The sequence below is a fragment of the Rhinolophus ferrumequinum genome (genome assembly GCF_004115265.2).
Source record: "Rhinolophus ferrumequinum isolate MPI-CBG mRhiFer1 chromosome 15 unlocalized genomic scaffold, mRhiFer1_v1.p scaffold_54_arrow_ctg1_1, whole genome shotgun sequence".
NCBI lineage: Eukaryota > Metazoa > Chordata > Mammalia > Chiroptera > Rhinolophidae > Rhinolophus > Rhinolophus ferrumequinum.
The window spans coordinates 3064093-3078306 of NW_022680357.1; the positions used below are offsets into that span (position 1 = coordinate 3064093).

General features: G+C 62.7%; 1 protein-coding gene across 3 annotated transcripts in view; it reads left to right on the top strand.

Annotated features, from left to right (window-relative positions):
- Nucleotides 1-14214, top strand: part of CACNA1H (calcium voltage-gated channel subunit alpha1 H) — a 64305-nt gene that overhangs the window by 42173 nt on the left and 7918 nt on the right. For 2 of the 3 annotated variants that reach the window (XM_033101812.1, XM_033101811.1), the window contains 20 exons: nt 224-542; nt 761-853; nt 1888-2677; nt 3906-4348; nt 5894-6045; nt 6771-6956; nt 7542-7659; nt 7949-8104; nt 8336-8426; nt 8575-8783; nt 10020-10412; nt 10922-11022; nt 11189-11312; nt 11395-11463; nt 11625-11809; nt 11972-12098; nt 12292-12417; nt 12642-12731; nt 12960-13152; nt 13692-13709. In XM_033101812.1, the coding sequence (XP_032957703.1) occupies nt 224-542; nt 761-853; nt 1888-2677; nt 3906-4348; nt 5894-6045; nt 6771-6956; nt 7542-7659; nt 7949-8104; nt 8336-8426; nt 8575-8783; nt 10020-10412; nt 10922-11022; nt 11189-11312; nt 11395-11463; nt 11625-11809; nt 11972-12098; nt 12292-12417; nt 12642-12731; nt 12960-13152; nt 13692-13709 (3983 nt within the window). The remainder of the gene's footprint in view (nt 1-223; nt 543-760; nt 854-1887; nt 2678-3905; nt 4349-5893; nt 6046-6770; nt 6957-7541; nt 7660-7948; nt 8105-8335; nt 8427-8574; nt 8784-10019; nt 10413-10921; nt 11023-11188; nt 11313-11394; nt 11464-11624; nt 11810-11971; nt 12099-12291; nt 12418-12641; nt 12732-12959; nt 13153-13691; nt 13710-14214) is intronic. The other variant, XM_033101813.1, reaches the window with a different exon arrangement.

Consider the following 14214-nt stretch of genomic DNA (forward strand, 5'->3'; position numbering starts at 1 on the left):
CTTGGGCCTGGGTCTCTCTGTCTCTTACCTTTGTTTTTACATCTGTTTCTGTCTCTCGTTTTGTTTGTGTCACTCTGTATCTATTTTTCTGCCTGTATCCTTCTCACTGTGTCTTTGTATCCCCCACTCTCGCTCCCTGCTTCTGTCTCTCCCTCACCTCCCGTTTCCCTGTCTCTCTCTGTCTCTGTCCCTGTGCCCCCCCACCGGGCCACCTGCCTCCCAGGAACAACAACCTCACCTTCCTGCGGCCCTACTACCAGACGGAGGAGGGCGACGAGAACCCCTTCATCTGCTCCTCGCGCCGAGACAACGGCATGCAGAAGTGCTCGCACATCCCCAGCCGCCGCGAGCTGCGTGTGGAGTGCACGCTGGGCTGGGAGGCGTACGGGCAGCCACAAGCCGAGGGCCTGGGCGGCACCGGCCACAACGCCTGCATCAACTGGAACCAGTACTACAACATCTGCCGCTCTGGCGACTCCAACCCTCACAACGGCGCCATCAACTTCGACAACATTGGCTACGCCTGGATCGCCATCTTCCAGGTGGGCTCCGGCTGTGGGCTGCACGGCCCGTGGCCTCGGTTTCCCCATTGTGTTGGGTGGTGAGTGTGCAGGACCATGGTGCGGGGGGTGCCGGGGAGGGAGCGGCTTACTTGCCCTGCCAGCTCCACAGCCTAACGGCGAGGGGACACAGGTGAGGAGGGCCCCTGCTCCCCTCCCAGGGCCATCTGTGTGTCCAGCCACCTGCCCCTCCCCCCCAGGTCATCACGCTGGAGGGCTGGGTGGACATCATGTACTACGTCATGGACGCCCACTCCTTCTACAATTTCATCTATTTCATTCTGCTCATCATCGTGAGTGTGGGCGGGGCCGGATGTTCACAGCCACGGGTGTGGGTGGGTGGAGGTGCGTTTGCGTTGCGAGAGCTGATCAAAGATGTCTAAGCTCCTTAGTGTGTGTCATCCTGGCCCCCAGGGCCATCCATGAGCTTGCTTGTGCCCCCAACGTGTGCTGTCCCAGCCTCTGTTGTCCCTCGTGGGTCCCTACATTGACTGAACTGCAGGGTGGGGGCGGCAGAAACCTAGGGCTGGCCTTACGCTGCCAGACAGGTGGGTTGGGGGCCCATGGTAGGGCAGGGGGCAGCCACCACCAGTGGGAGGAAACGGGCAAAAGTAGGAGGACAAGCGAGCATGTGTGGGAGGGGAGAGCCACTTCCAGGAGGCCTCAGACAGCACCCCAGGTCCTCCCATGGCCAGGTCCCATCTGGAGGCTGCAGAGGAATTAGGATCCCCTCTTGGGGTCACAGCTCTTCACAGTGACGTGACCCCAGGTATGACCCTCACTTGATACGGGCAGGGTCTGCAAGGACCTAGCAGTGAACAGAACAGGCCAATATCTCTCCTTATCTTAGTTACCACCAGCAAAAGAGAGTGTCGCATGGTGACCCTGCCACAGACGGATGCCCGACTGGAAGGGGTGGGGTGGCTGAAGTTGAGAGGGTCTCATCAGGGTCAGATGACAGGAAGGAGGACCTCCTCACGTGTCCCATCTGTCCACAAATAGGCGAGAAGCACGTACTGTGCGCTGCCTGTCCCGGATGCTGGCACTCAGCATCGAGTCAGGAGGGACCCCTGCCCCCCACGGGCCACCCCTGCTGGCCACGCTCAGGGCCGTACCCCAGCCCCTGGAACAGGCAGCACGTAGTAGGCCTCAGTATCTTTCGCATCAGGGACTTGATCACCATTTTATAGAAACCACAGCTGCTGCCCCTGCCTTTGTGTGGGTGGGTGTCCGTGTCCCCTCTTCCCCGGTTCCCTGGGGCACACACCTCCGTAAGCGAGACCGTGCACAGGCTGCTGGGAGGCTCACCACTGCCCGCCCACTGCAGGTGGGCTCCTTTTTCATGATCAACCTGTGCCTGGTCGTGATCGCCACACAGTTTTCGGAGACAAAACAGCGAGAGAACCAGCTGATGCGGGAGCAGCGTGCCCGCTACCTGTCCGATGACAGCACGCTGGCCAGCTTCTCAGAGCCGGGCAGCTGCTATGAGGAGCTGCTGAAGTACGTGGGCCACATCTGCCGCAAGGTCAAGCGGCGCAGCCTGCGTCTCTATGCCCGCTGGCAGAGCCGCTGGTGCAAAAAGGTGGACGCCAGCAGCACCCTCCACGGCCAGGGCCCCGGGCACCGGCCACGGCGGGTGGGCAGGCGCACAGCCTCCATCCACCATCTGGTCTACCACCACCACCATCACCACCACCATCACTACCACTTCAGCCACAGCAGCCCGCGCCGGCCCAGCCCCGAGCCAGGCACCGGAGATACCAGGCTGGTACGGGCCGGAGCACTGCCCTCGCCACCCTCTCCTGGCCGGGGGCCACCCGACACCGAGTCAGTGCACAGCGTGTATCACGCCGACTGCCATGTGGAAGGGCCGCAGGAGAGGGCCCGGGTGGTACAAGCTGCGGCCACCACCGCAAGCCTCAAGCTGGCCACGGGGCTGGGCGCCATGAACTACCCCACTATCCTGCCCTCGGCAGCCGGTGGTGGCAAAGGTGGCACCAGCCCTAGGCCTAAGGGGAAACAGGCCGGCCGACCCCCGGGAGCCGGAAGGCACAGCCCCCTTAGCCTGAGCAGCCATGATCCCTACGAGAAGATCCAGCATTTGGTTGGGGAGCACGGTGAGGACCCCAGTGTCACCCTGCTGAGAGTGGGATGGGCGCCTGTTGCTGCCTGCGTGCCCCCCAGGAGGCCCTGGACACTCCTGAACCCAGCTTTCTCCTTTTCTGTCCTGGGAGAAGGGAGTGCGGAGGGGCTTGGGGCCTCGGGCTCTGACACAACAGGGACGGGGAAGGGGGTACCCCGTTCCGTCCACCCTGTAGCAGCCCAGCCAGCTGTCTGCTCACAGGAGTGTTTACCATGTGGACATGAGAATTCTGGAGCTGGCAGGGTACTGGCCCTGTCTGTCCCCGAGAGGGACCGTCTGCCCATATTTACAGCCTGGCCACTTCCCCACGAGGAGTGGTCGGCCCCCCTGCTGGGTAGGGAGACTGAGGTAGGGGGACAGGGCGGAGCTGAGGTTACAGTGCCCCTTAGGGTTGGGGGCCAGGTGCCCCTCAGCATTCTTCCACCTGGGACCTCTGCTTTCCCCACCTCGGACAGCAGGTCTCGTGCAGACTGTGAGGCCCTCGCATGTGGTGTATGCAGATGTGTGGACCTGAGTGGCTGGGGTGTGTGCCAGGGCCACTGTGCGCACACTCCTACGCCGTGCTCAGGAGTGGGTGAGCCGGTGTGTCACAGCGCACGTGCTGCTAGCCGTGTGCTACCCATTAGGCGGCCCTGGCCTCGCGAGCCCCTGAGGGGGGATGAGGCCAGGTCTCAGCTCTGGGTACAGAGTGCACCCGGGTCCCAGAAACTGAGCCTGAGGAAACAGCGCACAGCACTCGGGTCATTTTCGTGTCGGATCCACGTCAGTGCTTGATGGCTCACGCAGGTCAGGTTATGTGCACTGTCCGTGTCACCTACTAAGCACAGCTGCTGGAAAGGAGCTCACATGACATTTCTGAACGGTGTGGCCCCAGGACAGACGAGCTTCTCTGCCTCTCGGTGTCCCTGCTCCTCTGTGAGCAGAGTGCACCTGTGCAGGGTGCCCAGGTGTGAGTGTTCCTGAGGTGTGCGCGTGTGTCCAGGGCTGTGCGTTAGCTAGGTATGAGTGTGCTCCAGTGTGTACAGGTGTAAACGTGTGTGCAGAAGTATGTTGCGTAGGTATGAGTGTGCCCAGGTGTGCACATGTGTACCATTCACCACAACAGCCTCCCTGTGGGCCGACCAGGTGCGCCAGGTGTGATCCGGGCGTGCCAGGTGTGGCCACTGAGCAGCCTGACCCTGCCCGTGTCCTTCTCCCCTCAGGTCTGGGCCAGGCCCCCAGCCGCCTGTCTGGCCTGAGTGTGCCCTGCCCCCTGCCCAGCCCCCAGGCGGGCACACTGACCTGTGAGCTGAAGAGCTGCCCGTACTGCGCCAGCGCCCTAGGGGACCCTGAGTTTGAGTTCAGCGACTCAGAGAGCGGAGACTCCGACAGCAACGCGATCTATGAATTCACACGGGACGTGCGGCATGGGGACTGCCGCGACCCCATTCAGCCACCCCCAGGGGAGGACACACGCGGCCGGGGCCTCACGCAGAGGCGGGCACAGTGGCGGGTGGCCTCTGGCGCGCAGGGCGGGCTGGGCCGAGCGTGGGCCACCGTCGGCAGCAAGCTTCGTAGGATTGTGGACAGCAAGTACTTCAACCGCGGCATCATGATAGCTATTCTCACCAACACGCTGAGCATGGGCGTCGAGTACCACGAGCAGGTGAGCCGGAGGGTGCGGGGACCCCTGCCCTCAGTCGGGCTCGGCACTGACATCAGTCCCGCGTGTGTCTGCTGCAAATGGCAGCCTCTTGTGGACCAGTGGGCGGGGGGGAGGGGGGGAGACCCAGGTGGCGTTGGAGCCCAGTGTTGTCTGTTAGGGGAATTTTTATCAGGTGCTCAGCAAATGCTCATCTGTCCTCCTTGGGCTGGGTCTCTGCTGAGGGGTGAACACAGAGACACCATGGCTCCCACTGGAGGTTCTCACCATCGGGGGTGGGGGGTTGAGACCACCCCAGATCCAGAGGCAGCAGGGAACCGAGGGCATTTACCAGGTCACCAGGTGGCTCCTCTCAGCAGGGGACGCCTGCCCTAGCTCTCTCAGAGAGGGCCCCCCCCTCACCTGAGCCAGACCCACTGGCCGAACCTACTGGGGTGCCCCTGGGTGGCCAGAAGGGGTGGTGATGCGGAATGGCCCCAGGGGGCGGAGCTGGGGACTGGTGGAAGCCCCACAGTGGCCTGGATGCTGTAGACCCTGCTCGCTGGCCCTGGACCAGGCCACAGCAGGGACGGGCAGAAGCTGGGTCTGGCAGGGAGATGGCATCCTCATGGGACCACGGCTGGTTTGCTTTTAACACCCTGATTCTCTGTGTTTTTCGAGTTCCTTAAGTCATTTTCTTTCATCCTGGAGCAATTTAGGGCAAATCCAAACAGTGTCAGCTGTTAGAAGGCTCTAGGTGGTTCTTTTTGTGAGGGTGCAATCCAGGGCAGGGGAAGGAGCAGGCCTTGAGGGTTCCCTGGTACGGAAGAGCCTCTGCCACACTGACACACATACACGTACACATACACACATAGGTGCACACACGGCAATTACATGTGTCTGTACCTGTCTACAGATACATACGTGCAAGGCTTACCTGGGCAGAGTGAATGTGTACAGACGCACACGTGGCCATGCATATACCCACCACACATGTATAGCATGTGTTCAGGCGCACACGCACACAGGTCACACTGGTACGTGCACACGTATGGACATGCACATGCAAGCATTTACACTAGCACAGGTGTCATGAGCACACACGTGCAGCTGCACACACAGGCAGGTTAGGGTGTCCCCAGTAAGGATGGGCCTCTGGGGCCTCCTGCCAACAAGGAGCGGTGTGTACGGTCTCCAGGGACCAGGGTAGCTTTCGGAGGCGCCACCCAAGCTGTCTGTGCCCCAAGCACCCCCACGCCCACTCTGAACCTGGCGCACACACTCCGGGCCCTGTTCCTATAGTCTGCGTTTGGGGGCCCAGGGAGTGTCCAGAGCCCTGGTGCTCAGATGTGCTGGTGGAAAGGTCAGCAAAGGCCTGGGGGACCAGGGACAGTGAGGGTGGGAGGGCCAGAGAGGCTGGCATCCAGCTGGAGGGGACTTCCCTTGGGGCCCAGCTTCCTCCTCCTGACAGTTCGATGCCCACTACGCCTTGGCCCCTTGATGCAGCCTTACCTGCTCCTCAGTGGGGCCGTGGTCTCTCGCCCCTGACGGTCCCTCTGCTGCCCACAGCCGGACGAGCTGACCAACGCCCTAGAGATCAGCAACATTGTGTTCACCAGCATGTTCGCCCTGGAAATGCTGCTGAAGCTGCTGGCCTGCGGCCCGCTGGGCTATATCCGGAATCCCTACAACATCTTCGATGGAATCATCGTGGTCATCAGGTAGGTCCCTATCTCCCACCCAGTTGGTCCCCGTCTTCCACCCAGGCCACAGGGTGCTGGGAGGCTCTAATCTCAGGCAAGCACCCCCCCACCCCCCTGAGAGCAGAGCCCCAGTCAGGGAGAGGCGCTGCTGGCAGCGCTTTCTGGCAGTGCCTTTCGGGGACACACAGGTCAGTTGCAATGTCAGACGGATCTTTCTAGAATCTAGTGGAAGCTGTTTCCTGGAAGAATAAAGCGGAGGCTCACTGGTCCTTCAGCCTCTGGGCTGGACTCCACTTAGGGTTCAGGCCCTGTGAGGGAGGCCATGGGGTGTCTGCTGCAGCAAAATCCATGCAGAAAGGAGCGGGAGGATCTGGGGGACGTTCCTCCCCCAGGAGGAAGTGTAGCCTTCAGGAGTTGAGGGGTCTGTGCCCTAGAAGGGAGTGGCGTGAGCAGGAAGAGGAGCAGGTGTGGCTGTGAAAGGCACAGGATGGGGACATCCGTGACGGAGAAGCTTCTGTCCAGGTCAGAGCCAGGGACAGCAGGTTAGGTGGCTTCGGTGATGTCCCTCAGGCCCCTGGGCGCCTTGATGCAGTCGGACCTGCTCCCCGTCGTGGGGTTGAGTGCAGCCCATGGTGGCTCCCAGGCTGGCATTCCTGCTTCCGGGAAGACGAGGTCCGGAGTCAGGACAGGACAGGGAGCCGCAGTCAGAGAACGGCTCCTCCTGACCTCGGCCTGGCCCACAGCGTCTGGGAGATCATTGGGCAGGCAGATGGCGGCCTGTCGGTGCTACGGACCTTCCGGCTGCTGCGGGTGCTGAAGCTGGTGCGGTTCATGCCGGCCCTGCGGCGCCAGCTGGTGGTGCTCATGAAAACCATGGACAACGTGGCCACGTTCTGCATGCTTCTCATGCTCTTCATCTTCATCTTCAGGTGGGCCCCCCCGCCACCGCCACCGCCACCGAGAAGGACCCCTCCCCACCGCGTTGGCCCCGTGCTCCTGGCGGTGGGGGTGGTTCCTTCATCCACACAAAACTGTGTACAGACAGGAGGCATGCGGGGGCCCGGGGCTGAGCTCTGCTCTGTGGGCTCACCACTGAGGGCGGGGGGACAGGATGGGCCCCCCCAGAGAGATGGATCGGGAACTGTGCCCAAAGAAGAGCAGAGAATGAGGGGACCAGAGAAGGGGTAGGGGCGGCGGGCTGGAGTTCATCGTTTGCCGAGTGCCTGCTGTGCCAGCCTGGCCGGGGCTCAGGCCTCAGGAAGAGGCCAGTGTGGAGGGCTGCCCAGAGGTACCCCAGGTCCTGGCCGCCGCCTGGAGCCACAGTGGCCTCTGGTTGCCCCTCCTGCCCCTGGCCTCGGTCTCTCCGTCATGCACGTGGGCACTGGGAGGCCCCTGTAAACCAGAAAGCTGGGGCCTTGCAGTGGGAGGCATAGAAGAGCAGCTGCTGGGTAGGAAGCTGACCAGGCCGAGCGGCTTCCCGCCTCACTCCCCACACCCCTGCCTCCTGCCCTCAGCATTCTGGGCATGCACTTGTTTGGCTGCAAGTTCAGTCTGAAGACGGACACTGGAGACACGGTCCCCGACCGGAAGAACTTTGACTCCCTCCTGTGGGCCATCGTCACTGTGTTCCAGGTAAAGCTGGGGCGGGGGCCGCCCCCTGATGTAAACGTGGCCCCAGGAGAGCCACAGGCCTGCTCAGAGCAGCCCCAGAGCGTGCCTTGGCCTGTGCAAGGCTAGAGCAGGTGAGAAGCAGTAGCGACAGCGATTCCATCCCCCGGGGAGGTGGGCGTGGGTTCTTACTGGCGCAGAGGTCCTGCTGGTCCCGAGGAGTTGCCAGCATGTCCACAGCGGGCTGACCCCCAGCGCTTCTCCTCCCCCCGCTGTGGCAGCCCCGCTCTGCCTCACCGTCCCTATTCTCCAGATCCTCACCCAGGAAGACTGGAATGTCGTTCTCTACAACGGCATGGCCTCCACTTCCTCCTGGGCTGCCCTGTACTTCGTGGCCCTCATGACCTTCGGCAACTACGTGCTCTTCAACCTGCTAGTGGCCATCCTGGTGGAGGGCTTCCAGGCGGAGGTGAGGGGACCTTCCAGAGGGTGGGAGCCTGGTATGTGAGGCGGATTCCTGCGCAGACTGACGTGGAGAGGCCTCCGTCATTTGCCCACCTGGCCTGCCTGGTGGCCCTTTGTCACGCCCACTTCCACGTCAGCCCAGCCTCCCCGTGGGGAGCTCCACAGGGGGGTGCTTGGCACAGCTGGCTCCCCCACAGAGGGAGCCTCCCATGTGCCTTCTGCTCTGTGGATGCAGGGTGACGCCAACAGATCTGACACAGACGAAGATAAGACGTCCACCCACTTGGACGAGGATTTCGATAAGTTCCGAGACCTCCGGGCCACAGGTGTGTGTAGGGACGACAGGGACGAGGATGGAGGGGGTGCTGCCTGTACTGACCTGGCCTAGCGGGGACTCCCCGTGGGCGAGGCCTGGGCAGGGGGATTTCTCTTCCTGGGAGTCCTGCAAGAGTGAGCGGCCCCTTCTCCCTCCAGAAATGAAGATGTACTCCCTGGCCGTGACCCACAATGGGCACCTGGAGGGCCGGGGCAGCCTGCCCCCCCCTGTCATCATGCGCACGGCAGCCACACCCATGCCTACCCCCAAGAGCTCCCCAAATCTGGACACAGCCCCTAGCCTCCTGGACTCACGGCGTGGCAGCAGCAGCTCCGTGGACCCCCAGTCGGGGGACCAGAAGTCTCTGGTAGGGACCATCCCCTGCCCCAGCCTCAGGGCACCTTCAGGCTCCACGAGCCCAACTCCTTCTGTCCTTCCCCAAAGATGAGTGAGGTCCCACAAGCCTCTTCCCCCGCCCCCATCCCCGTCATCACCACATGAGTCCTTGGCCCTGAGTGCTTTGATTTCTGTAAACGGAGCAGGAGTTGCTGATGAGAAGAGCATAGAGACTAGATGTGGACACACATGTCCGATCCTTTTCCTCTGGTAGAATGTCAGGCAGGGAGTTCATCTTCCAAATTGAAATAAGAGATAAAAACTGGCAGAGCACAGAGCACAGAGGAGAAAGAAGAATAGAAAAGAGATGGCAAAAAGATACATAAAAACAGAGCCTAGGAAGCAGGTGATGGAGGCTGGGCGGAGAGTTCGTGCGTCAGAATCAACAGTGCCCCACAGGACTTTCCACACCAGGAAATGCTGCCCCGAGGAACACAGCCAAAACAGCTTCTCAGAAGGGCCCAGGAGGGGTGGGCAGAGAGGCTAACAGCAGAGCAGGGAATGGGCCATGAACACAAAGGAAATCAAAGCAGAGTTTATCAAAACAGGATGGCATAACAGGAAGAGCTGCCTGGATGAACCTGGGGGGGCCAGGTAACTTAGCAACAAGATGCAGCCATAAGGGAGGTAGGCAGGGGTTTAGCAGGATTAAAGCTCAGCTCTGCACGAACACTGGCAGAGAGGATAGGCCCAGCAGGGTCAGTCCCTGGATTGAAGTCAGTTTATCTCATAAGGTGGTGGCTGAACTTGTCTTTATAAGTCCCGAGTCCACCAATTAGAAACTGATTTGGGGCCCCACCCCAGAGCCCAGGGCCAGCAGCTGGCGCGGTGTCTGAGGATCAACCATGGCTGGTCCCAGGCCCACTGATAACCTGAACCTTCCTGCTGGTCCTCCAGAAGGCACAGCGGCCAGCCCAGCCCAGCAGGAAGCTGTGTCTCCAGCTCATTGTTGACCCGCTCTGTACTGCGGGCACCCCGCCTGGAACAGCAGTGTTGCTAGCCTCTCCCTAGCAGGTGGTCTGCACGTGCAGATGCCACCCACAGATGTTAATAGTGAGTGTGGTGATCCACCTACAAATCCCACGAGTGGGTGTTAGTCATGACGCCACCGGTGGGGAAAGGCCCATGTGGCTGGGTGCCCCGGATCCTGGGTTGTTTGGGGGTCCTTGGGGACTGGCCCCACTCACTCCCTCCCCCTCCCCCGCAGTCTAGCCTCCGCAGCTCACCCTGCGCCCACTGGGGCCCCAACAGCGCCTGGAGCAGCCGGCGTTCAAGCTGGAATAGCCTGGGCCGGGCGCCCAGCCTCAAGCGCCGCAGCCAGTGTGGGGAGCGTGAGTCACTGCTGTCGGGTGAGGGCAAGGGCAGCACGGACGAAGAGGCCGAGGATGGCAGGCCCGGGGCGGGGGCCTCGCTGGGCACGCGTGCCACCCCGCTGCGACGGGCCGAGTCCCTGGACGTGCGGCCCCTGCGGCCAGCCACCCTGCTGCCCACCAAGCTCCATGACTGCAACGGGCAGGTGCTGACCCTGCCCAGTGAGTTCTTCCTGCGTATAGACAGCCATAAGGAAGACCCCGCCGAGTATGACGACGACGTGGAAGACGTGAGTGCACAGCAGGGCCCCCATGCCTGTCTCCTGTCCTGGGCCGGTTCCCACCGTCACTCGTGAGGGGTCTCAGGAGAAAGGGGAGGAAACGGGACAAGCTGAGCACTTGACCTAGCTGACAGGCCTCTGTGGATCCGTGGGAGCTCTGCAGTTGGACTGTCCCCACGGTTGGCCCCACCTCCAGCTGAGGGCCATTCTGAACCCTGAGTTTTCAGCCCCTGGTGGGTGGCTGAAACCCTTTGAGGGTGGAGAGGAGAGGAGAGCAGGGCCACCTTCTCAGCCAGGCGCTCCGTTACCCAGGGTAGTTCCACAGGCGAGGGGCTGCTGGGAGGCCGGCCTGGGCCAGGATCGGAAAATGTCCACTCGCCTGACCCGGTGGACTCCCAGCATGGGTCACTCACCCAGCACCTGGGTGGGGAGGACAGGCTGGGACCCCAGGGGCGGAAAGACAGGGCTGGGCCCAGAGGCAGGTGAGGCCTGAGGACCTGCCTGCCCCCTCTTCACAGAGATGCTGCTCACGCCTGTACAAGGTTCTGGAGCCCTACAAGCCTGAGTGGTGTCGGAGCCGGGAGTCCTGGGCGCTGTACCTTTTCTCTCCACAGAACAGGTGAGGGGCGCACTGGATGGGAGGGGCTCCCGTCCCTGCGAGTTCCCCACCAGCAGTGAGTGCCTAGGGCCTCAGGGTCTCACACCTGTCCTCTGGGGACTGGGGCGAAGCCAGGGCTTGGGCAGGGCTGTCCCCGGACCCCTCACCTGGCATCCCGACCCTCCAGGTTCCGTGCCTCCTGCCAGAAAATCATCGCTCACAAGATGTTTGACCACGTTGTGCTGGTTTTCATCTTCCTCAATTGCATCACCATCGCCCTGGAGAGGCCGGACATTGACCCGGGAAGCACGGTGAGGCCCCCTCCTCTGCGGGGGGGAAAGGGACGGGATCTCCTGGGTGTGGTCAGCCCCGCCCAATGACCTGTCCCTGCAGGAGCGCGTCTTCCTCAGCGTCTCCAACTACATCTTCACAGCAATTTTCGTGGCCGAGATGATGGTGAAGGTAGGTACCAGCGTGTCAGGGAGGGCCCCGGGGCCCCTCCTCTAGCCTCACACCCCCTGTCCAGCCATGCAGCCCCCGCCTGATGGGCCCCTGTCCCCCAACCCCTGCCCACCCCTCTCGGTAGCACCGCTTACCTGGGCTCCTCCTTTATTCTTGGACAGGTGGTGGCCCTAGGACTGGTCTCTGGTGAGCACGCCTACCTGCAAAGCAGCTGGAACGTGCTAGACGGGCTACTGGTCCTGGTGTCCCTGGTCGACATCGTGGTGGCCATGGCCTCTGCAGGTGGTGCCAAGATCCTGGGCATCCTGCGGGTCCTGCGCTTGCTGCGAACACTGCGGCCTCTGAGGTGGGCGTGGTGAGGCCAGGGGAGGGACCGGGTAAGGGGGCGGGGCTGGGGCCAGGATGGGGTGGGGGAGGAAGGGGCGGGGCCTTTGCTCCAGCAGCGCCATTTGCGCTGTTGCTTGCTATCTTGGTGGGCCCAACAGCAGGCTCCCGCTGCATTGTGCAGGGTCATCAGCCGTGCTCCGGGCCTCAAGCTAGTGGTGGAGACCCTGATATCGTCCCTCAGGCCTATCGGCAACATCGTTCTCATCTGCTGCGCCTTCTTCATCATCTTCGGCATCCTGGGGGTGCAGGTGGGTGGCCCCGCTTGTCCATGGGTGTCCCGCTCAAGGGACGGTGGTCGGTGGTCTGTGATCAGCAGCCGCGTGGCAGCCTCAGGAAGGCCCAGCCTCGCCCCTCGCCCTTCTGCTCCAGGAAGCCCCGTGTGGGGGGCTGGTGGGCAGGGGGTGTAGGGTTGGCCCTCTGGGTGACCGACCACCCCGTCAGCTCTTCAAGGGCAAGTTCTACTACTGCGAGGGCGCCGACACCAGGAACATCTCCACCAAGGCGGAGTGCCGGGCCGCCCACTACCGCTGGGTGCGGCGCAAGTACAACTTCGACAACCTGGGCCAGGTGGGCGGGGAGGGGCCTGGTGGGGCGGGGCGGGGGCCGGGCGGCACGGTGCAGACCTGGAGTCCACTAAGGTTTGTGCTCCAGGTGATCCTAGATGGCCTCATCCTGGTCTCCTGAAGGGAGTGGCGGCACCATAGGGCTTGGAGGGGGGGGCCGCGGGAGGCCTGTGGGGTTCTCCAGGGCAGGAGACAGGGCAGTAACCACCCTTTGCTGTGGCCTGGCAGGCGCTGATGTCCCTGTTTGTGCTGTCCTCCAAGGACGGCTGGGTGAACATCATGTACGACGGGCTGGACGCCGTGGGCATAGACCAGCAGGTGCGGGCAGGCGGGGTGGGCAGCAGATCCTTGGGGTGTCCTCTAGATCTTCTCAGGGAACCTCCTCCAGGAGGCCGTCTTTGGCCTCTGAGGACTTCCTGAGAGTTGCACAGCACAGCGCCGTTCTCTGGCCCTGCAGGCTGTAGCACCAGGGGTCCCTGGGGTGCATGGCTGTCCCTGGGCAGGGCCCTCAGGCAGCGGGGACCCACGTGCCCTTGTGTGCCACAGCCGGTGCCCAACCACAATCCCTGGATGCTGCTCTACTTCATCTCCTTCCTGCTCATCGTCAGCTTCTTTGTGCTCAACATGTTTGTGGGCGTCGTGGTAGAGAACTTCCACAAGTGCCGGCAGCACCAGGAGGCCGAGGAGGCACGGAGGCGAGAGGAGAAGCGGCAGCGGCGCCTGGAGAGGAAGCGCAGGAGTAAGGCACTCCTGGTGGCGGTGGTGGGTTGGTACCTGTGTGCTGGTGGGAGGGCGGTGGGGTGGCTGGGCCAGCAAGGACCCGCCGAGGGACCAGGTCTGAGGCTGGGTCTCCCTCGCACTCCAGTGTGGTGGGCACCCAGCGCTGCCTGCCTGGCCCTTCTCTCCTTGGTCTCCCAGCCCTGGCCTTGCTGAATGGTTCTGTACGCTGCCCGCCTTGCCTGGGCCTGCCTGGGGGCCGGGCCCATGAGGGGCCGGGCAGGGGAGGGCAGCTGCAGCAGGAGGCAGGGGTCCCCTCCCAAGGGGCATAGGAGATGAATGAGACCCTCAGTTCTCGTCCCCCATTGCTCCTGAGGGAGGGTTCACCCCCATGAGTTCTCATGCCATACATAGCAGGGAACACGCAAAGCTGTCTGAGATAGAGACAGGGTCTTAGGGAGGTCCTACCCAGGTTGGGAGCAAGGAGGGCTTCCTGCAGGAAGGGGCCACTGAGTGTCCCACCCACCGCAGCCAGCTCAGACCATCTCCTTGTCTTTCCAGGCACTTTGCCCAGCCCAGGTACCTGCCCCCAGCCCTGCATGCCTAAGTCCCCCTGCTTCTGCTGGCCCCTGCACGGGGCTGCGGGCTGACCTGGCCTCCGTCCCCCTGCCGCTTCCATGTGGAAGGGCGGACATCACAGGCAGGTGTCAGGCCTGCTGGGGTCCACTGCAGGGTGGGCACGGGATGGCCGGGGTTGGGCGCCAGGTGTCAGTGGGGAAAGGAAGGGTTGCCCCCTCACCTGCCTGCTGTCCATGCTACTGCCTGAGAGCTCACGTGTCTCTCTGCCCAGCTTGCATGCCTGACTGCTTCCCTGCTGTGCCTTGAGATGCCTGCAGGTTCATGGCTGCTCCATGTCCTCAGTGCTGGCCTGGCCTGACTGGCCGCCGGCCCCTTTGGCTGCTTGAGCTGAGCCAAGCTCTTGAGTGATTGCACGCCAGACCCAGGAGCATGAGGGTCCCAGGGCGCGGTCAGTCCCCTCGGTCTTGCTTGCCCAGGCCCTGGGACAGCCGCAGCTCTGCCTGCC